General features: G+C 43.7%; 1 protein-coding gene across 3 annotated transcripts in view; it reads right to left on the bottom strand.

The window, feature by feature from the left end:
* Positions 1 to 23,280, bottom strand: part of alg6 (ALG6 alpha-1,3-glucosyltransferase) — a 64,259-nt gene extending 40,979 nt beyond the window's left edge. Inside the window, exons 1-7 of one of the 3 annotated variants that reach the window (XM_085982686.1) lie at positions 23,069 to 23,280; positions 21,556 to 21,640; positions 20,811 to 20,900; positions 20,031 to 20,119; positions 17,064 to 17,143; positions 3,317 to 3,381; positions 1,810 to 1,995 (exon numbers count right to left, since the gene is read on the bottom strand). In XM_085982686.1, the coding sequence (XP_085838812.1) occupies positions 1,810 to 1,995; positions 3,317 to 3,381; positions 17,064 to 17,143; positions 20,031 to 20,119; positions 20,811 to 20,900; positions 21,556 to 21,640; positions 23,069 to 23,150 (677 nt within the window). In that variant the 5' untranslated portion in view covers positions 23,151 to 23,280. The remainder of the gene's footprint in view (positions 1 to 1,809; positions 1,996 to 3,316; positions 3,382 to 17,063; positions 17,144 to 20,030; positions 20,120 to 20,810; positions 20,901 to 21,555; positions 21,641 to 23,068) is intronic. The other 2 variants (XM_085982685.1, XM_085982687.1) reach the window with 2 other exon arrangements.

Genomic DNA, 23,280 nt, shown 5'->3' with positions numbered 1-23,280 from the left:
ATCTACCATCAATTGATATCAATTAATGACTGGGGATAGAACCTAGGCCCTTCCTAGTCTGCATGGCTCCATACCACACTGGAAGGTAGTTTTGCTATTTGAGTTACTAGGGGGTGAGGGGAAGTTGAAATGTTATCAGGTGAGATTCCAACACTTCATCTTTCAGTGCAACATGATTTAGTTTCCACAATTCACGTGTTAACAAAAAAGACAATGCAATAGGAGTGGCAGAAATACAAGCTGTTAAAAGTAGCCCTGGGTTCCAAGAGCACAGCATGGGTTCTATAGTGTATAATATCTATAAAGGAATGTCTGAAAGTGTCTGCAATTTCTCCTCTCCTCCTCCCTTCTCCGCCCCCTGCCCCAAAACAGGTTATGTTCCAACACTCTTTATACAATTATGGACTGTAATGAGCACACCGTATGTCGCCTGCAGTTTTTGGCTGTCAGCAATTTCATCTTTCGATACTCCTATAGCACCGGCCCTTGGTAGACAAGCACGGCTTCAATAAGTATGACGAATACTATTCTACGTCAACTCAAAAGATGACTAAAAACTAAAATACCAGTCAAGGAGTAGTTCAGACGCAACAAAGAAAATCATAGGTTTACTGTGCCTAGTAAAAGATCTTTCAGCTGGTGTAGACAACTCTTCCACAAGTATTCCTCACTCAATGGTAGCATTCTCACCAGAGTCAGAAGGTTGTGTGGGTCAAGCCACTCCAGGACTTGAGCACATAATCTAGACCGACACTCCAGTGCAGTACTGAGGGAGTGCTGCGCTGTCGGACGTGCTGTCTTTTGGATGAGACGTTACACTGAATCCCCATCTGCTTACTCAGGTGGATCTATGGTACTATTTGAAGAGCAGGGGAGTTCTCCCAGTGGCCTGGCCAATATTTATCCCTCAACCAACAAAACAGCTCAAGTCATTTAACTCGGTTGTTTGTGGAACCTTGCTGTGTGTAAATTGGCTGCCACGTTTGCCCATATTATAACACATCAAAAGTACTTTAGTGGCTGTGAAGCGCTTTGGACGTCCCAAGATTTTGAAAGGCATTCTATAAATGCAAGATTATTTTCTTACAATCAACAACAGTATATTCCACCTCTAATTTTCTCCTCGCCTTTTCTGAGCACACTGACTCATGGCGGGATATGGTTCCACAAGCAGCAACAGCTCTCCAATATCTTGTACAAGTGGCCATTCTACACATCCGAATCTTCAGACTGAGTGACAGCAGGCTAATCAACTTTGGGGGCCTTTTCAGCCAAGTCCAATTCTGTCCTCGTGCAGTCTACATATCCACCTTCCAGTAGGAGTGAATGGATAACATGCAGAACAGAGCCCTGCCGATTTTTTTCATCCGTCCCTATCCGTTCGAAGACAAATTACAGCATTCCGATCACTGCTCCACCTGAGGTAATGGAGCACAGACCTGGGACCTTCTGATCTGTAGACTCTTCCACACGGAGTGGTGTATTCACCATTAAATATAGTTGCAGGTTGGCTTTGTACAACTCCAGTCGGACACCACAAAATCACCCCAACAATTATCTACAAAAAAGGTTGCTTAGCAAGAAGAAATTTGAGGAAAAAAATAGAATTTTAAAATCAAATGTTAAGAAAAATTTCCATTTTTAGTTAAACTGATATACTTAAAAAAATGGTTTACATGTTTATTTTAAGCGGTTTACAGAGGGAGGGCAAAACAGAACAATTCTCAAGTCTTAAAAATAGACCTCACTTGATCCACATGACATGACAAGGACCACAAGTCTATTTAACACATTGTTTCAGTTACTCACCCTTCACCTTTCAGATCTCTCTTTAAACAGTTGCCAAGGAGATAGCAGAAGAAAGGCAGTGCGTGGTAAAGTTCCATTTGCTTATAATTAAGAGCCAGACAAAATGCCACGGAGCCAAAGAGGACTCGATCAAACACGAGGCCCAGCAAACCCCATAGGGCAAGGCCCAAACTGATAGAGTTGTATGTGTTTTCATGTTAAGGATAGCACAGTGTTCACCCAGACAGCATACGTGGACAAACCAATACTCTCACCACCTCTTTCACTGCCATGTCCCAATACTGAGAAATTAGGCCAAAGCCACCTACTTGCACATATGAAAACGTTCCAACAGAAAAATGGTAATTCAAAATTTCCAGAAATTATGTAAGATTTAGATAAAGTTTCAAGACACACACACTTGAGTCAATCCTTTTCAAATTCAGTTTGAATGGCAACCAACAAAATTCCCAATTGCTTATAATCAAGAGGCAGGTATTTTATTTTAGTATGCATTACGCTTTTCTCTTCACCTCTAAAGTTGTGTATTTTTAAAATTTGTTTATGGGATCAGGGCGTCGCTGGCAATGCCAGCATTTATTGGCCATCCCTAATTGCCCTTGAGAAGGTGGTGGTGAGCTGCCTTCTTGAACCACTGCAGTCCGTGTGGTGAAAGTACTCCCATAGTGCTGTTAGGTAGGGAGTTCCAGGATTTTGACCAAGCGATGATGAAGGATCGGCGATATATTTCTAAGTCAGGATGGTGTGTGACTTGGAGGGGAACTTGGAGGTGGTGGTGTTCCCATGCGCCTGCTGCCCTTGTCCCTCTAGGTGGAAGAGGTCGCGGATTTGGGAGTTGCTGCAGTGCATCTTGTAGATGGTACACACTGCAGCCACGGTACGCCGGTGGTAGTGAATGTTTAAGGTGGTGGATGGGGTGTCAATCAAGCGGGCCGCTTTGTCCTGGATGGTGTCGAGCTTCTTGAGTGTTGTTGGAGCTGCACTCATCCAGGCAAGTGGAGAGTATTCCATCACACTCCTTACTTGTGCCTTGTAGATGGTGGAAAGGCTTTGGGGAGTCAGAGGTGAGACACTCGCCGCAGGATACCCAGCCTCTGACCTGCTCTTGTTGCCACAGTATTTATGTGGCTGGTCCAGTTAAGTTATTGTTCCATGGGTGCTGGACACTCTGCTGCCTCATCAGAGTGAAAATACCAGCAGCTTATTTAAACTTGGGACGGTATTGCAACCACGCCCAGTCCTGCCCTCATCCAACACGGACACACATTTTCCAGCAGGGGTCCATGAAGACCAATCGGAAGCAGAATCTTGACTGAATTTTCTTCCCCTTAGCCCAGGGGTTACTGAAGTTATCCTGGCTGAAATCAGTTAACTCACTGAAGGCTGGGGTTTGAACCTGGGACCACCCTACACTATGGCTCAGTGCCACACCACACAGTGTAGTCACTCACTTAACCATTGGGGGAGCAATTTTTACAAAATTCAAAAGCACTACTGGTAAGGATATTGAAAATGCCCATGGTCGATAAGAATGAGTCCAGGATACAGCAATGCACACAGCATAGACGAGACCTGCAAAGAGTAAAAGTAGAGTTTGTAGGTTTGGAATACCCCTCAGATATTAATTAGCATCAATAAATGAATATTTAGATACAGTGACACAGAACCATGGCTTTTGATAAGCAATGACTTTTTTTCCCCCCAACCAATTTTCTGCCCAGCTCTCCTGAAGATGCTAACTCATGCTGGGATTGCAAATGTTTTGGACACCCTGCAGTACCTCACCCAAGTGGTCACTTTCACATGAAGTGTCTAGCAGTTTATTCAACTTAAGGACATCAGAGCTTAGCCCAATCTACCCCTTACCAGCGAACAACACAGGCACACTTTCCAACAGGGGATATGGATACTGATCAGGAGTGGGAACCCTGGGTGATTTTTGCCCACTATCCAAACTCGGGTGCTCAGGCCATTGTAATATAAATCTAAAGCAGCCTTCTTGCCAAATATACCACAAATGCTTTTTCCATCCCTGCTGTGTACTTTTATTTCCCCATTTTCCCTGAAGGTGCTGACTCATACTGGTCTGTGGTTTCACTGGTGCCTCTGGTACCTTGGCAAAGTGCCCATTCGTGTAAGTTTAGATGGCGAGTGTAAGTGGTGTTCCGCAGAGGTCAGTGCTGGGTCCCCAACTCTTTACAATCTATATTAACGATTTGGAGGAGGGGACCGAGTGTAACATATCAAAGTTTGCAGATGATACTAAGATGGGAGGGAAAGTAGTGAGTGAGGAGGACATAAAAAACCTGCAAGGGGACATCGACAGGCTAAGTAAGTGGGCAGAGATTTGGCAGATGGAATACAATACTGGAAAGTGTGAGGTTATGCACTTTGGCAGGAAAAATCGTAGAGCAAGTTATTATCTTAATGACAAGAAACTGGAAAGTACTGAAGTACAAAGGGATCTGGGGGTCCTGGTGCACGAAACTCAAAAGGTTAATATGCAGGTGCAGCAAGTGATTAAGGCCAATGGAATGTTGGCTTTCATTGCTAGGGGGATAGAATATAAAAATAGGGAGGTATTGCTTCAGTTGTACAAGGTATTGGTGAGACCGCACCTGGAATACTGCGTACAGTTTTGGTGTCCATACTTAAGAAAGGACATACTTGCTCTCGAGTCAGCACAAAGAAGGTTCACTCGGTTAATCCCGGGGATGAGGGGATGGACATATGAGGAGAGGTTGAGTAGATTGGGACTCTACTCATTGGAGTTCAGAAGAATGAGGCGCGATCTTATTGAAACATACAAGAGTGTGAAGGGGTTGGATCGGGTGGATGCGGGGAGGATGTTCCCGATGATGGGTGAAACTAGAACTAGGGGGCATAGTCTTAGAATAAGGGGCTGCTCTTTCAAAACTGAGATGAGGAGGAACTACTTCACTCAGAGGGTGGTAGGTCCATGGAATATGCTGCCCCAAAAAGCTGTAGAAGCTACATCATTACATAAATTTAAAACAGAGACAGTTTCCTAGAAGTAAAGGGAATTAAGGGTTACGGGGAGCGGGCAGGAATTTGGACATGAGTCTAGGTTCGGATCGGTCATGGCCCTGTGGGTAGCGGAGCGGGCCCAGGGGCCGTGTAGCCTGATCCTGCTCCTATTTCGTGTGTCTAATTCTGTTAGATTCAGGAGACGGTTCTATGATAGTAGATTGGCGGTTAGGATCAGATCAGCCATGATCTTATTGAATGGCGGAGCAGGCTCGAGGTGCCGATTGGCCTACTCCTGCTCCTATTTCTTATGTTCTTATGTTCAGCCTCTTTGACCATGGTGGACACCATAATCAAGCCTGACCCTGGCCAGGTTATTTGACCATGAAGTACTGTGACTGAGCGCAATCCTATCCTCACCAGATGTCAACAGACACACGCTTTCCAGCAGGGCTCATTTGATAGCAATTAGCAGTGAGACCATAGGAACAGGAGTAGGCCATTCAGCCCCTCAAGCCTGTTCCGTCATTCATGACTGGTCTGTATCTCAAATCCATTTGCTTGCCTTTTTCCCATATCCCTTGATACCTTTGCCTAACAAAAATCTTGATCTGTCTTGAAAGCTGCAGTTGACCCAGCATCCACAACCTTTTGGGGCAAAAGTTCCAGATTTCCAGTAACTGGTGTACTATAGCAAAATACTGCAGATGCTGGAAATCCGAAATAACAACAGAAAATGCTGGAAAAACTCAGCAGGCCAGGCAGCATCCGTGGAGAGAAATGAGAGTCGACTCTAATTTCTCTCCACGGATGTTGCCTGGCCTGCTGAGTTTTTCCAGCATTTTCTGTTGTTATGTCAAAAATGCTTCCTGATTTCACGTCTAACTGACCCAACACTAATTTTATTACAGGAACTCTGGCTGGTTTCCCCCCCCCAAATCTCCCTAATACAGGACCAGAGGTAAATTGAAGCTCTCAACTGTTACTAGATCTTCTAATTCAGACAAAAGGTTGAACCTAGGATTGTTTTGGTCTGTATGGCTCAGTACCAAATTGCATGGTGCATTTACCCACCGAGCCAATTGGACTGCAAAGTTAAGACATTTAACCAGGCCAACAGCTTTCTTTCTTGTGCTCAAATACAACTGGCCAGGTAAATATTGCCTTCAAAGGCTGCCAGATGATAGCATGTGGAACGTATCCCAACACACGTAATGCAGCTGACCATAAATAAAACAGTTAGTAAAAAATACAATGGCCTGGATTTTGTTGTGAACGGCGAAGTAACAGCTTTTGCCGTTCACCTTGTGTACAGTTGCCCAGAGACTTTTTGGTGGGCTTGTCAGGGGAAAATTCCTGTCATCGGGCATCTAATCCAATGCAGCACCCTCTACAGGGGATCTGTGGCGTCTGTGAACAGGGGGGCTCATCAACCAATCAGACTGAAGATCCCACACTGAGACACGCAGACTGCAAAGCAGGAAGTAAAAAACAGGAAATATAAATGACATTTAAACCATTGTACAGGAAGCAAAATAAAAGAATGGGACATACATATGGGATTAAGGGACAGACATAAAAACAAATAAACTAAAATCAGCAGCATTGATTTTCTTCTGAGGGAATAAGACTCCACGCTTGTAAAATTAATTTTTTAGGGTCAGAGAGGTTGTTCAGCAGTAATTAGGGTTGCAAAGGGGTGGAAAGTTTCCGGTAAATTTCCGGAAATTTTCCACGGGAAGTTTAGCTTGGGAATTTTGCCCAAAAAAGCACATGCTAGCATAATATTGTTTTTTTTGTATTTCTCTCTTTTTTTTCCCCCCCCATAGGTCCTCTCTTAAAATTACTAACAGAGATGGAATCTTAATTATTAAGGAATTTCTTAATCAATATATGTTTATCTTCTTACTTGGCTTGTTTTAATAATTACAAGTTTTGTGTGTGACTGTGAACAAATGTGTCCTGATTGGTTGGATGAGTGGATGAGCGATTAGCTCCCTCTATTTGTAATATTTGCATATCGAATTGTGATTGGCCTGCAGGCATCTGTAAGACTGCTATAGTTTTTTTTAAGATCCAGGTTAGGGGTCCTGAGGGAAGTCATTTTGTTTTCTGCTGATGTGATGATGCAGTAAGTAAATCAGACTTTATACCAAATAAACCAGTTACTTGTTGAACTCTGTTGTCCTTCAATTTAAAATATACAAAATAATACACTATTGGTGATGTAGCGTCGTGTGTGTACAAGTCATGCTTCCATCACATGGAGCATCAGCAAAAATGTACTCGCCCTGTTGCAATCGTGCTGATCGACCGCAGTTCGACACAGATGAATGCCCTTTATTTCTCTGCATATCGTCAGATGTGTGGAAGCATTTTACCCCAGGCATTAAAGATGGAAAGACTGTGTACATGTGCAAACACTGTAGAAAGCCATATGTAAAGAATGCCACAAAGATGCAGCAGCATTTATCCAAATGCAACAACTTCACTCAAAGCTCACAGCAGTCAGCCCAGAGTTCCTCTGCTTCCATTCAAGAAGATGATGGTTCTCATTCAGCATCAGGCTCCTTATCAGCAACTCCTGGCCCACTTGGAAGGTTCTTTGATACAATGGATAACCATAGCCAGAAGAATGCAGATGAGTGCCTTGCTCGAGCTGTATATGCAACAGGCTCACCCCTCATGCTCACAGCCAATGTGTACTGGAAGAGATTTTTCAATGTTGTTCGCCCTGCATACTGTCCTCCCACCAGACATGCTTTGTCTACTTATTTGCTGGAGGCGGAGTATAACAGAGTCCAAGGAAAGCTCAAAGACACGAAGGACAACAGACACACAGGCACATACATTGCTGATGAGCTGAAAGCGGTCATCAACGATCTTGGATCACAAAAGGTCTTTGCAGTAGTTACTGACAATGCTGCGAATATGAAGGCTGCTTGGGCTCAAGTGGAGGAGGCCTACCCTCATATTACGTCTATTGGGTGCGCAGCTCATGGGCTTAACCTGCTCCTCAAGGACATCATGGGTTTGAGAACCATGGAAGCACTGTACAAGAGAGCCAAGCAAGTTGTTAAGTATGTCAGGGGAAAACAGGTAGTTGCAGCAACCTACAACTCCAAGCAAATGACAAAGAACAAGAACACCACACTGAAGCTGCCCAACAACACTAGATGGGGTGGTGTTGTCATAATGTACAACAGCCTTCTGGAGGGTAAGGAGTCGCTGCAAGAAATGGCAATATCCCAGTCTGGGGATATGGAAACCACCATCAAGAAAATACTGCTGGATGATGTGTTTTGGGAGCGAGCGGTTAGCAGCCTTAAACTACTCTCACCAGTAGCATCTGCAATTGCTCAGATTGAAGGAGAGGACGCTGTCTTGTCAGATGTTCTCAGGCTTTTTACTGATTTAAAAGAACAAATCAGCATTGCCCTACCCACATCCCTGCTGCTCAAAGCAGAGGAGAAGGCAATTGTTCAATTCATACAGACGCGTCAAGAATTTTGTGCCAAGCCGATTCATGCTGCAGCATACATGCTGGACCCAAAGCATGTTGGGAGACCAATACTTTCTGGAGAACAGATCAACAGCGCTTACAGTGTGATTTCTACCCTCTCACACCATCTCAATCTGGATGTGGGCAAAGTTCTGGGAAGTCTGGCAAAGTTCTCTACCAAGCAAGGTCTTTGGAATGGGGATGGGATATGGGAATCATGCAAGCATCAGTGCACATACCTGGTGGAAGGGACTTTGTGCATCTGAGGCCCTGTCACCTATTGCATCGGTGATACTCCAAATCCCACCTTCATCAGCGGCCTCTGAATGAAACTGGTCACTTTTGGGGAATATGCATACAAAGGTGCGCAACAGGCTGACTAACAAGAGAGTGGAGAAACTGGTGGCTATCCGGGCAAACCTACAACTTATTGAGCCAGATACAGAAGTGTCCACCACACAGCTAGACACTGACAGAGGAGGAAATGGACACGTCAGAGCCAGAGAATCAGGAGGATCAATGAGGAGTACAAGGCTCAGAAGAATCATGAGTAGAAGACTCAAAGGGACAAAATAAGGACAAATTACAGGCTAAATAAGCTGACGCTCTTTTTATTTTATTTTAGATGGGTCTTTTTTGTGGGGGTTCAATAAAGTTCAAAATTATAACCTAAATAAAGTTTTGAAAGCCTGTTTTTATTTGTATGGAACAGTATGTCTATTTTGACGACAAAGATAATATAAGGGTCAGAGACAAAAACCATCAGTGTGCAAAAAAAACTGAAAATTCCCATAAATTCCCATAATTCCCGAAAATTCCCATGGAAAGTTTCCTCTTAAAAATTCCCAGAATTTTGCAACCTTAGCAGTAATGATCATTTATTGTGCCATTAAAAACTCAGTTACTCCTGACTGTACAAGCCCTAACTTTTTCATGTCTTTAGAGCGAGAATAGTGGGTAATTAGCTTAGGTTCACGCCATTACAGTGATCTCTGTGCAGATTCCATCAGTGAAGACTGCAACAGTGCAGCCTCTGGAGGAGCAGGGTATTACTGACAGCAACTTCTGGATTTCCGCATTTAATTGGACATGTGCAGACACCAGAAGTTGCTGTCAGTTTTACCCTGAGCGCTGACAGCCTTGCCATTATTAGTACAGCAAAATCTGGGTCAATATTTAACTTTTACAAAAGCATTGATCACCCAATGTAGGACTGAAGCATATACACTAGAAAGATCCAGGTGCCATTGCTGGAGTGTGCAGAGTTATGAAATCTCAACAGGGTTGGTATTGCAGACATTAAATTGGCTCCAGCACCCTTGGGCTGGGGGAAGGGAGGAGTCGAAAGAGGGAAAATCAACTAGGGCATCTGCATACAAATATTTAGTGATTGTTGGAAAGTGAACAAGTGTGGACACGAGGCCAGGATAGGATCAGGTTTGACTGTGATGCCCTCCACAGTCAAATATACTGCTGTCTAGACTTACATAAGAGCCACTTGGTTGAGGCACCATAGCTCAGTATGAATTTGTGTTTTCAGGAGAAAATGGGGAAATAAAAATACGCAGCGGAGATGGAAAAAACATTTGTATTCTGTTTTTTGATAAGACGGTTGCTAGGGATTTGTGTCCTACGACATAAATGCGTTGCGCTCCTGTGTGATTTTAGTCACGTAACGCAGATGCTAATTTAGGAACACGGTGCACAACTAAATACATGGGGCAGTTAATGCACAATTGCAGCTGTTACCTTTATATGGAGTACTCTGATAATTACACGGGACGAACAGTGAATAAATGTCATTACTTCTCCCTCTCAGCTGTTGATTGCCTAGCAGTCTCCACCAGCACCCCCCCAAACTAGCTCTCCTGCATGCTTCTCGGGAAACGATTTCAAAAATGTTTTACTAGCCAAACAGATTCGGTTTCATGGCATACGTATTTTGCGTGCTATCTTGACGCACCCACGATAGATCAAGCCTTCACCTTGACTTTTATCAGCATTTAGAGCATGTTAACGATTTGGTCTTGTTGTTTCAGTATACAAAAATACCTGTAAATCTAACGATGATTCCGTAATGTGACAGAATTTAAAACCTCGGAGCGGTTTCAAGTGACGCTATCCTCAAGTCATGTAAGCCACTGCTGCACGATCAAATGGACTTGACTTATTCCACGGCTATGTTCCAGAGGAATTAACTGAAACTCTCTACCCATGTCCTAAACTTTCAGTCACCTTCACTAAAATTGCCCCCCACCCCCCCCCCACCAAAAAACAATTTCCCCATCTCCTCTCCTGAAGACACTAACCCTTGCTGCGGTATGCTTCCATAAAAGTGTCCTTGGATACTGCACCCGTGTAGACATTCTTCACATGACCCTATACAGCAAGTGCCGGCAGGCTATTTTTCTCATGGGAAGGTGACTCATTACAGTGGAGCCCTATCGTGCCTTCACCCAACATGTGTCCACAAATACAGAAACATGCACATACACGCATTGATAGTGATCAGAAATGGGAACCCGAGCTGATTTGTCCCCCCCCCTCTCCCTAACACAGAACACGGAGACCAAACACTTGAAAATGAGATTAGTCAACTCAGTTCAGGCCAGGCGTTTGAACGTCGGGTGCCTGGTTTCTACACCAGTCACTTAATTAAATTCACTGAGCTCCATTACACCATCAGTATGTCTCTTCAGCCAACCAGTGATGAATTTAATGTACTAAATTATCAAGGTATGTAGTAGTGAGGTCACCCAAGGACTTAAGTAAATGTGGATGTGTGAAATTTTGCACTATGCCCATTTCAGCTATGAAAAACACCCAACAACTTACATTTATGTAGCACCTTTCACAAAACAAAATATTTCAAGATACATTGGGCCAGATATTCCAATCCCTATGGGTGTATGGGCTGTGTACACTCGTAGGGACATCAGAAGTGCCAGTTTCAGGCATGCCAAGCACATGCACTGAAAACCGGCATTTCCGATCTGTCAAGAATGCGCTTGACAGATTGGACGCCTACCCTGGAGAAAGGCCTCTGCAGGCGGATAGTTCCGCTTTCTGGGGACCCTCCGCCCGCAGAAAACCCTTAGAAATCTTACGCCTGCTTTTACCAGCATAAGAGTCGAAAAAAGTTTTTTAAAAATTCACTCATTTATCATTTAAAAATACTTTAAAAAAGGTAAGTTTATTTTTAGCCCCGTAAAAAACAAATTATTTTTTTAATTAAGTTTTTATACTAATTTCAACTCATTATAAAAATGTTTTTTTTAATTTTATGTTTGTGTTTTTGGGGTGATCTCCACTCATATTTGACAGGTCTATCTGTCAAGTGTATGAAGGGAGATTCCCTTCTCCTATTGGCTCCCCATGGTCCACGTGATTCCAGGGACGCTTGCGAACCACATGTGCATCTGGGATATGTGGACTATGCGCATTTCGAGTTGGAGAGGCCCAGGAGCGGAAGTGTCCGGACCTCGGGAGCTCTCAGGTAAGTCCGTAGATTTTTTCCAGATCGGAGGCCTCCGCACACAGGAAGCCTCCGCTCGGACAATACGGCCCTTTAAAAGGAGTGCGGTGGATGCCAAGCAAATGTAAAAGAGAAGTTACAAGAGGATATTGAAGACAAGGCTGAAGAGGTAGGTTTGGACAAGACTTAAGAGGTGGAGAAAGGTAGAAAGTCGAATTAGTTTAGAACAGAATTCCAGAATGTAGGGGTGTGGACACTGAAAGTTCAGTCACCAATGGTGGAGCAGAAAGAGAAAGAAAAAGGGTGGACTGGATTGGGGTTTGAAGCCCCGTTCAGGACTGAACAAGCCACCAAGGTTGTACACCAACGTCAGTCGGAGTGGCAAGAGAGGGAGATAAAAGTGGGACCTCATGTGTCAAGCTTCTGGTAGGATCAGAATAGAATGGCTTCAGGCTTCATAGTGGTTAGCACTGTTGCCTCACAGCGCCAGAGACCCGGGTTCGAATCCGGCCTCGGGTGACTGTGTGGAGTTTGCACATTCTCCCCGTGTTTGCGTGGGTTTCCTCTGGGTGCTCCGGTTTCCTCCCACAGTCCAAAGATGTGCGGGCTAGGTTGATTGGCTATGATAAATTGACCCTTAGTGTTAGGGGGATTAAATACACGGGGATAGGGTGGGATATGTGTTGATGTAGGGGTTACGGGGATCGGGTGGGATATGTGTCGGTGCAGGCTCGATGGGCCGAAATGGCCTCTATCTGCACTGTGGGGTTTCTGTGATTCTGTGAAAATGCTGGCTCATCCAGAACTTGATGTCAGACAGGTAGTCAGGTCACCTTGGTGACAGTTGTAGAATTAAGGGTGGTGACAGAGGGGTAATTGTTGGGCATCATTGGCATGCAAATGAAGCTGGCCCCATGGTTGTTGATTACAGCGCCATTGGTAACATATAGTTAAGGAAAAGGAGTGGGCCCCAGGGGTGGAGCCTTGGGTACACTGGAGATGACCACACGGGCATGGGAAGAGGAATTATCAGAGGAGATAATGGCCCAGAAATTCGGGTCTCCACGGGTGAGTACGCACGGGGTACTCACGCGTGGGCCCGATGGAAGTGCCGGTTTCCTGCATGCGCGGGAAACCGGCACTTCTGTTCCTCTGAATGAAGTGGTTCAGAGGTCGAACGTGCGCGCGGGGGAATCTGCGCGTGCGCTTTCAACTTACGTTTTTTTTTAAAAACAGGTTTCTCCGGGAGGGTAAGTCTTTAGAATTTAGAAATGTAAAAAGCAGGTACAAGGCCTGCTTTTTACAAGGTAAGTGGTCAATTAATTAAAATTAAAACATTTTTTCCACAGGTTTATTATTTTTAAATACTTTAAAGCAAGGTAAGTTTATTTTTAGCCCCGTTAGAATATAAAATTATTTTTTCAAAAATGTAAATTGTTTAAAATAGTTATTTAATGTAGTTTATAGTTTATTTAAAAAGTGTGATTTAAAAAAAAAAATTATTTGAAGGTTTACTGCTATTTTGGGGCCGTAGTATTTATAAGTCTTGACAGCACTTCCTGTCAAGACTTATGAATGGGCTTTTCCCTCCTCCAATTGGCTACCCATGGCCGTGATCCCAGGGGATGTATCGAACTAACTGCGCCCCTGGGACACGCAAGCACTGCACGCCGGCAGCTGGGCCAGGCCCCGGATCAAAATTCCACGAGGCCCTACAACTCAACTGCCGGCGCGCAAGGTAAGTGCAGGTCGGGGGCTTGCACCCGCGGGAAGCCCCTGACTAGAATTTCTGGGCCATTATGGCCCAGAATTTGCTGGAGTGAGGCATCTCAAGAGCGGTTGATTAGTCAGACTTGTTCCTGCACCATTTGGCTCAAAAAAATTGCCCACAAAGTTGCTGGAAGTGCCAGCTGATAACAGCTCAGGTGAGGGCAACAGGGCATCTGGGACTTTGGTGAACAACAGGACAAACAGTGTATCTCCTTAACCAATGAGATTTAAGGATTGAGAAATAAAGAGGAAGAAATGAGAAGGAGGGTAAATAAAAGTAGGTGAATTCAATGCCAAATCAGGTACAGAAAGAGAGAGAGGGGGGAAAGAAAGATTGGAGCATGGGAGAGAGTCAGAAAGGAAAAGAAAGAAAAAAATGTAATTTTTTTTTTTTTTTTTAAAAATTGTAAAATTAAATTTGAGAGAGTGTTTAATGGCCAATTTATGTGCAAATGCAGCAACTTGAAAATCACAGGAAGGTTAAGGGCAAGGTGCTGTTTTTGCGAAGCTAATGGTGGACTGATGCAAATTGTCCAGCAACTTGTGGCGATTCGCAAATCACAGGATATCTCTTCCTCGACATAAGTTGCTAGACCATTTTCACAGCGTGCAACATTCACATGCTTTTTTTCCCCCCCATCATTTTCTGGGCCATTGCTTTCAGAAAGGTAGGAATAATACCAGGAGAGAGCAGTGCCATGAAGGTGGAAGATAGAAAAGGGGCAGTGGAGGAAAATGTAGTGTTTGACCATCAAAAAGAGACTTGCATTTATATAGTGCCTTTCATGACCACTGGACGTCCCAAAGCGCTTTATAGCCAATGAAGTACTTCTTTTTTTGAAGTGTTGTAATATAGGAAACACGGCAGCCAATTTGTGCACAGCACGCTCCCACAAACAACAATGTGGTAATGCCCAGATAATTTGTTTTTTTTTAGTGATGTTGATTGAGGGATAAATATTGTCCAGGACAGTAAGGATAACTCCCCTGCTCTTTTCGAAATAGTGTCATGGGATCTTTTACGTTCACCGGAGAGAGCAGACGGGGCCTCGGTTTAATGCCTCATCCGAAAGATGGCACCTCTGACAGTGCAGCACTCCCTCAGCACTGCACTGGAGCGTCAGCCTAGATTTGTGTGTTCAAGTCTCTGGAATGGGACTTGAACCCACTGGCTGACACTGGGCCACGTAGAGGTTGAAGAGGGATAATCTATTGTAGTCTGGTATGGTAGCATAGTGGTTACGTTACTGGACTAGTAATCCAGAAGCCTGGATTAATGATCGGGAGACGCAAGTTCATATCACACCACAGGCAGCTGGGGAATTTAAATTCAATTAATTAAATAAATCTGGAATTAAAAACTATCAGTAATGGCGAAACTGCCGGATTGTCGTAAAAACCCATCTTATTCACTAATGTCCTTTTAGGGAAGGAAATCTGCCGTCCTCTGACTCCAGACCCACAGCAATGTGGTTGACTCTTAACTTCCCCCTGCGGTTCAAGAAACCAGCGCACCACCACCTCCTCAAGGGCAATTAGGGATGGGCCAGTGACACCCAATGAATAGAAAAAAGTCACAGCTGCACAAGATGCGAGTAGATGACCAGTACAGTCTTGGTGTGTGGGTAGGATGGAAATTAGATTGGAGGGAATGGCGGGCATAGAGTAGGGCAGCAATGATACATTTGAGGGCTGCAAAATAATGGGAGTTTGTAATTGGCCCGGGGGGGGGGGGGGGGGGGGGAGGAGAAAGGAGAGAGAGAGAGAGAGAGAGAAAGTGAAGGAGAAAAATGATACATGATGAAAGGAAGAGGTTAACTATGTTGGCGAGAAGTGGGAGGTGAATGGCGAAGAGCTTAATCAAGTGCTGGTTCTCAGATAAAATAGTCTGATGGGGTTGTGCTGGAATGAATAAACTGAGTAGACTGTGGTGGGAGGGCTGAGATCGTAAAGGTTCAGGTATGTGCTGAAGCCAACAGAGGCAGATTAACTGAAGTCCACAGCTCTTTGGAATGGATGTCAGAGGTAAGGATGAAAAGGAACTCAGACTGGCAGTTTATGGCAGAGGAGAGATAGGGATTGTCCTTAACCTTACTATTGAATCTGCTTCCACCACCCTTTCAGGCAATGCATTCCAGATCATAACTCATTGCATAAAAGAATTTCTCATCTCCTCTGCTTTTTTTCCCAATTATCTAAATTGTCCTCTAGTTACTGACCACTCTGCCACTGGAAACAGTTTCTCATCTACTCTATCAAAACCCCTCTTAATTTTGAGCACCTCTATAAATCTCCTTTAACCTTCTCTGCTCGAAGGAGAAGCGGCTGATTCTACGTATTTTATCTTTTTTGTTGTTTGGTTTTGCAAGGCCTCAACTTTATTTTGCCTGTTGCAATAAACATTTATTATAGCATAACTGAGACCATGTCTGAAGCCTCCTTTTAAAAATTAGCACATTTGATGGCCTAGTGGGTAAATATATTGCTCAGTGTGATGCTGAGCCACACAGACCAGAAAGGCCCAAGAATCAATTCCTGGTCTTGTAGGCATTGGCTGCCTCCAGTATCTCACTATTCTTTGTGTACAATTCCAGACAGTTGTTGTTGATAGGCTACTTGACTGGCGGTGGAGGAGAAAAATCAGTCTGATCCTATATTTATCTTGTGCGCTCACACGTGTCTTTCCAGGACTAAAGTTACTGGACAGTGGTCAGGAGATGGAATTCTGGCTGATTTTCTCCCCCACCCCACTAGTCCTGGGAACAGTGGCAAATTGTAGCATTTCAAATGCATTTCAGCCTTGGCTCAGTAGTAGTTCTCTCGTCTCCGAGCCAGAAGCTTGTGCATTCAAGTGCCGCTCCAGGACTTCAGCACATAATCCAGGCAGTGCAGTGCAGAGGGAATGCTGCATTTTCCAAGGTGCCACTTTTTCGATGAGATGTTAAACTGAAGCCCAATCTTCCTGCTCAGATGGACGTACAAGATTCCATGGTGTAATTCGAGGAAGAACAGGGGAGTTTTCCCAATGTCCTGGCTAACATTTATCCCTCATCTAACAACACGAACAACAGATTAACTGGTCATTTATCTCATTGCTGTTTGTGGGACCTTGTTCTATGCAAATTGGCTGCCAATTGTGTCTACAGAAAAATAATGACTACACTTAATAATTAAATCATTGGCTGTAAAGTGCTTTGGGAAATCCTGAGTTTGTAAAAGGTGCTATATAAATGCAAATTATTTCTTCCTTTCTGTTGACACAGCTTGATTTTTTAAAATTAAATAAAGCATTGCTTTTCTAACCAAAATGCAGCACTAGAAATAGCAACAGAGAAAACAGGATATATTAATGCCACTTGGCTGACCCCTGGAACAACTTGCCACTTCTAAGCTTCATTATAGGTTTTGTGCAAGTTGATGCCTCGGGTACATGGCCCATGACTGAAAATCTCTCAGCTAGCATTTGTCTGATGTTGTCAATTTTGCAATTGCCATAGTAACATTGACTGTAATGCCTACCTTCTTGCTCTCTGGTCCTCCACAGTGATGAATGTAACAGAGGATCGCAGGGACATATATAGCAAGGTCTGCAACAAACACTAAACAAAATTGGCAGAATGTCAGAGAACTGTAAACATAAAAAAATTTTAGGAACAGGAAAAAGCCTAAAGGCTTAAAAGGCCCATCCCTTTTAGAGATCAATCCTACCTGCTCAACTTTTCAATATATTCTTCAATTCCTTGTCGAGACTCTTGAACCCACTTATACCGCCTGCTTCAATAGACTTTTAGTAATTTGTTCAACACATCTGTGGTACCATTCCACAGCTGCCAGTCACCCCAAGGTACTTCATCCACGTGGCCACTGATCATGTGAGATTCTGGACAACTGGTAAGCATCAACACACTTTTCACTGGGGGGTGGGGTGGGGTGGAGGTTTGTATAAATAACAAGACCCAGGATCAACAAATAGGAAACACTACCAACCTTAACTGATTTCCCCTCTCTCAAGGACTCCAACACCAATCGTAGCATCTCGAATATGGAGGCCAGCTAACTCTGCAAAGGCCGCGGACAACCCCTGGCATTTTGGTTTGTATGGAACATAGGAACAGGAGTAGGCCATTCATCCCCTTGAGCCATTTCTACCATTTAACTGGATCATGGTTGATCTATACCTCTACTCCATTTGCCTGCCTTTGCTCCATATCCCTGGATACCCTTACTTAACAAAAATCATATTAATCTCGGTCTTCAAAATTTCAATTGACCCAGCATCCACGGCTTTTTGAGGGAGTGTTCCAGATTTCCACTACCATGTGTGTGAAAAACAGCTTGCTAATTTCACTCCTAAATGGGTCAGTTACATGCTACCTTTACCAAATGAGCCACCAGAGGAGCTCAGCCTATTTCCCTTTGTGTCAAAAAAGTTCCATATGATTTTATTCACTTTAACCAGTGTCCCCTGGTTTTGAACATCTGTAGTTGGCATGTCAAAAAGTTAGGGTGGCACAGCAGGCTGGATTGTCAACGTTCAGCAACATGACGCTGAGGAAAGCTGGAATGTCAATCTTGGCCAAGCTGCTGTGGATTCACCTCAGTCGTGTGCAGCGCTCTTTCACTACTGGTGCTTTAATCCAGCCCAAACTAACGGAATGCAAGTCTTTACTAACAGTGAGGGTCCTTTCTGAAATGACTTGGAACAGTCTAAATCCTGCTAAAAATCGTCCAGAATTCAGAACTAATTGGAACCCAACTGGCAATCTCACAGATCACCAGGAGATGGCTGGTGGGAAAAATGAAAAAATTCCTAGTAGTGCAGTAAGGGGTATTCTTTAGTGTGTTTCAAGCACGTTCTGTTTTTATTTCAGATTTCCGTCGTCTGCAGTATTTTGCATCTGTTGCACCATGAATTCAGTCCGTCCCGGCGCACCGTGGTTCACGTCCCATCACACCGTAGGTTGAGTCTATCCCGTATTACCATGGGTCAAGGGGTTGCCGCTTGGCTTAGTCTGTTGCTTCAAGCAATGGTTTAAACGTGTTGCATTCAATTGGTCCTATCACACTGTGGTTCAATGTGTTTCACCAGGGGTTCACTGTGTCCAATCACACCATGATAAAGTGAATTGTAGAAATCCAGAGACCCCCACTCAAAACATTGGTTGGTAACCTCAAATATAAAGTTAGTAAGTAGCACTGCAGTACAAGAAACAACTGGAAAAAGTAATCACTTCACTCATGGGTATGGTTAGACATTTAAGATTTGTTTTTTATGGATCCGCGAGACTTTTTGTATGGGGCGGGGGAGAAGAAAATGAATACTCGTAGTCAGCCCAGTAACCTCAGATGACCTTCAGAATCCTCAAGTCACCAAATGACTAGGTCTCAATAGATGCTCAGATAGGTCACTGGATAGAGTGTGCTGCAGCAGGGAGGTGTTCCATCCCAGAATCTGCCTAAAATTCAGTTAAAATTAAAACTTTTTTCAACAGTCTTCAAAAAAAACAACCAGATAAGACTGCATGATATTCACCATCAATTCAAAGGATGGATTATGAATTAATTCATGAATAAATTAATCTACACCCTATAAGTGAGATATACTGCTTCCATAAAGCTAAATTGTTTTATCATTTTTAATAAAGGTAGAAGTGTTTTTGTGCTCTTCCACGTGGCCTTAATCTATGTCCAAGTGCATTGCAATATTTACCAGTCTGTCACCATTCATCCTACTTACATGTTCAAACCATTTGAGTTGTCTAAGTGAGTTCATCCACTACCATTTTGCGCAGTCCAAATTCTTGCACATTGTGCTGCCTCAAACATCTCATGTACGTCACTTCTGGGATTGATGAACTGCCTAAGGTGCCCACTTCAATTACAAGTTATGCTACTTAATCACTGTGGTAATGAAGTGACTTGCCCGCTTGGTGGCCAAAGTAGGGAGGGACAAAGGATTTAAACAATACAAGTAACAGAAAATCCACCATCTTGTGGTGGATAGGCTTTCAGGGGTCAAAAGTTGAGCCATTTGTCAGATTATCCACCCTCTTCACTGCTCTTGCAGCTACGGTGTTGATATGGCTGGTCCAGGTAAGTATCTGATCAATGACAATCCAAAGTTGATGGTGGTGCCGTTGAAGATCAGGGGGAGATAGCTGGTCTTTACCTGGCATTTATGTGGCATGAATATTACCTTCCAATTGCCAGCCTAAGCCTGGATATTGTCTTTTATTACTTCATGATCAGAATACTTGCGAATGGAGCTGAACATTATGGAATAATCAGCAAAACAGCCCCACACCTGACCTTATGATGGAGGAAGGTCATTGATGAAGCAGCTGAAGATGGTTGGGCTGAGGATGCTTTGTTGAGGAATCCTGAAGCTGGACTGACTGTCCTCCGACAACCACAACCATCAACCTGTTGTTCATTTCCCTTTCATTTAATTTCCGATTTGCAGTTATTTCTAAAATTCTTAATTACCTGTTGCTCGCATGAAGAGTTTGTGTCCAAGGCTCTCATACCCATGAGATGTATGAAGGGCAATCCACTCAGGATTTATCGATTCAGCTCTGAGTAAAAAACAAAAAGGTTTATCTCTAGAATAAGAATGCATTTCACTTTTTAAAAATGTGCACATAATCAATAAACGATATCCAATGACAAATAGTACTACAATTTTCTTTTTCCCTCCATCTAATTCCCTCTCCTCCCCAAAGGAAATGATTCAGACTGGGGTATGACTGCCTTTGATACCTCACCCAAGTGGGTAGTCCACATATGGGAGCCTGAACAGTGAAGGTCAGCAGGCTGTTTGACTATGGTGAGTGCATCTTGAGCCTGATCCTAGCCTCCTCCATCAGAACAGTTCACACAAGCTGCTTTCTTTCCAAGTTTCAATGGCAACATTGTGGCAGCTGGCTTAAGTGGGCTGAATAACCATTGACAAATGCTTCATTCCAACATCTAAACTGTACATTTGCAATTTGTAATTTATGCTGGGGTATAATGCCAATGCTACCAGTGGCTATTCTTCACGTGCAAACCTAGATAGCAAGTATGAGCACAAAGAGCATAAAAGCCAAGAATGATCCTGATCTCATCCAACATCTATACTACTACACTTTCCCATGGTGGGGGCAGGAAGAGGGTGGTCACTGATCAAGAACTGGAACTTTGACTATTTCACATTTTATATTAAAGATTTCTGAAGACTAATTCTAAATATGAGTTGCCTTATTAGCGATAGCAGATCGAACTTACACATATGCACAAATCAGACTGTGGTAAGCAGTAAGAGGCGGATAATCAAGGCCCCAGTACTTCAGATTATTGCTGCTTGTATTGAAGTACCTGAAGAGAGAAACAAATCAATTATATGCTATCAACCATAAAGAGAATGCATTCAGAAGTAGTTGGTTCCTGCATCGGTTTAAAAAAAAAGTTACATATATATATTTTTAATTAGGTTAATTTACTGAACCTTCATATTACATATTTTAGCAACATACTCTCAATGGATCTGTAGGTAATTGCACCACCCGATATAGAACCAAGATAGTCCCAGGTTCAATCCCAGGTCTCTGCAGAGTCAGCCGAACTCAACAGGGCAGTAGTTAAGGTGCTACGATTAACCTTAGTACCATGGTCTAACGAAGAAAGTCAGGGATCACACTTGCGATTGATATCCAATGACTCCTGCTGGGTGTCAGGTAAGAACAGGACTGCACTTGACAGTGATGCCAAGCCCCTGCCAAGGGGTGAAGCACTTCCCAGCATTCCCTGTCCAGGCTTGCATACACTTGATTGAGATACTGGAAGACTACCAGAGCCAACATCCGTGCTGTCAGGAGTGGAACAGGAGAGGAAAAGGGGGGGCGGGGCGGGGCGGGGCGGGGCGGGGGGGGCGAAGAAATTTTTCACTTCATCACATATTCTAAAGAAAATCCTCAGCGACACACCCCAAAACATATAAATGTTGAATTAATTGAATAATGAGACTACAAACCATTGATGGATGGGTAGGTTGAAGGTAATCTCCTGCCAGTGCCTCTGAGCTTCATAATCACCAAACATAGGTGGTTTCCCAGCACCTGAGGATACAGAAAAAAAACAGCTGAACAGGCAACATTAAAGGGCACTACTTTCATAAAAAGATTTTTGGCAAATTCTACTCTTGAGCATAACTGCATTGCCCCATGGGGAAAGTGAGTAACACAGACCAAGGAGGTCCCCAGTTGCATCTCCGCTCTGAGGTAAGTTAGCCGATTTCAGTTACTGCAGCAGTACAATAATTAGCCTCAGTGTTACTGCACTCGGGTAGGAAAGGTATTACCCTGGTTTCTTGGCTCTTGCTTAGTATATAACCACCCTGCTGAAGTCTGTGGCTGCTGCGTGAGGACAGGATTGGGCTCATATGTGATACACGTTCCCCCCCCCCCCCGCCCCCGCCAAAGTCTATTGTACCAAGTCAACAACGACATGCTCTTATTCAGTGTGTTTAATTTGCAAGCGTTTTACAATGAGGGACCAAACCCCAACCAGAACTGTGGAAGGATGGTTATAGGAGGTGAATAAGGATGTGGTCTAAGCTCACACATGGAAAATGGCCATGTAAGCAAGGAAGTGATGAACTGTTGGCACCCATGGAATTATATTCCAGGACCTTTGGGAGAAAAGGTGGGAAATCTGCACGGTGGAAGTGTGTGTGTTTGGCAAAAAACAAGATACCGCAGTTGCTGGTAATCTGAAAATAAAAATAGAAAGAGCTGGAAATACTCAGTAGGTTAGACAGCATCTGTGGTAAAACAGCAGTAAGCATTTCAGTCCTTCAACCCTTCTTCAGGACTACCAGATATTACAGATCAACAGCATTTAAAAAAAGAAACACAAGGGAAAGGTGGGGGAAGGTAAAAAAAAACAAATACACAGGAAAACAAACATGATGACTTGGGTGGAGTACAGGAGATGATAAAATTGCAGTCATGATATTAACAGGAGACAAAAGGAGGCAAAAATGAGAGAAATCAAAGACAGTGTGAATAGCTGAAGGGAAGTATGAAAAATCATCAAGGTGGAGCAGGCTCCAGCGATTCAGGAACCTGGTAGAAGAAAAAAGAAAGCCAGTTGACACCTGCTTTACAATTTGAAAAACACACTTGGCAAACTTTTTTGGGGAGGACTGAGAAAGACACAGAAAATCCACTAATTAATTTTTGCAAGATGTTATATCACGGGCAAGTGGTTTCACAATTTACATCACTATATTCTAGACTTCCAAAAGCAATCATAGTTTGCCAAACACATTTTTCAAAGCCTTTAACAAGAGATTAAGCCCACTCGATATTGTCATTTTACACAGTGCTTATTAAATGCAAAGGTTGTCGTTAGCCTTTGCAGTTTACACACAACTGTTTACACGTTCTGCTTGGGGTAGGGAGTGGTCTTTTTTTTTGCATTGTGTGGGGCTAAATAACAGAGGTGAAGAGAACGGCAACTCACTCACTGACTGACTGACTGACCTGAGTAAGAATTCAGAGACACTGCCCAGCGCACTGTGAAGCTGACTGCGAGTACGATGGTGATGAGACTCCATCTCTCCATGCCGTGCCGAGCTGCTCTCTGCCTCCTACTCCTTCTCTGCTTTGCCCAGCACTTCCTGGACCCCGCGCATGCGCCTCTCAGCCGGCGCCACCTGATGACGCAGCAAGCCACTTGCCCAACTCAGGCAGGC

Source organism: Somniosus microcephalus, chromosome 3 (genome assembly GCF_052327205.1).
Source record: "Somniosus microcephalus isolate GS21.2 chromosome 3, FLI_Smic_1.0, whole genome shotgun sequence".
Taxonomy (NCBI): Eukaryota; Metazoa; Chordata; class Chondrichthyes; order Squaliformes; family Somniosidae; genus Somniosus; species Somniosus microcephalus.
This window is presented reverse-complemented; position numbering and strand designations above follow the sequence as displayed.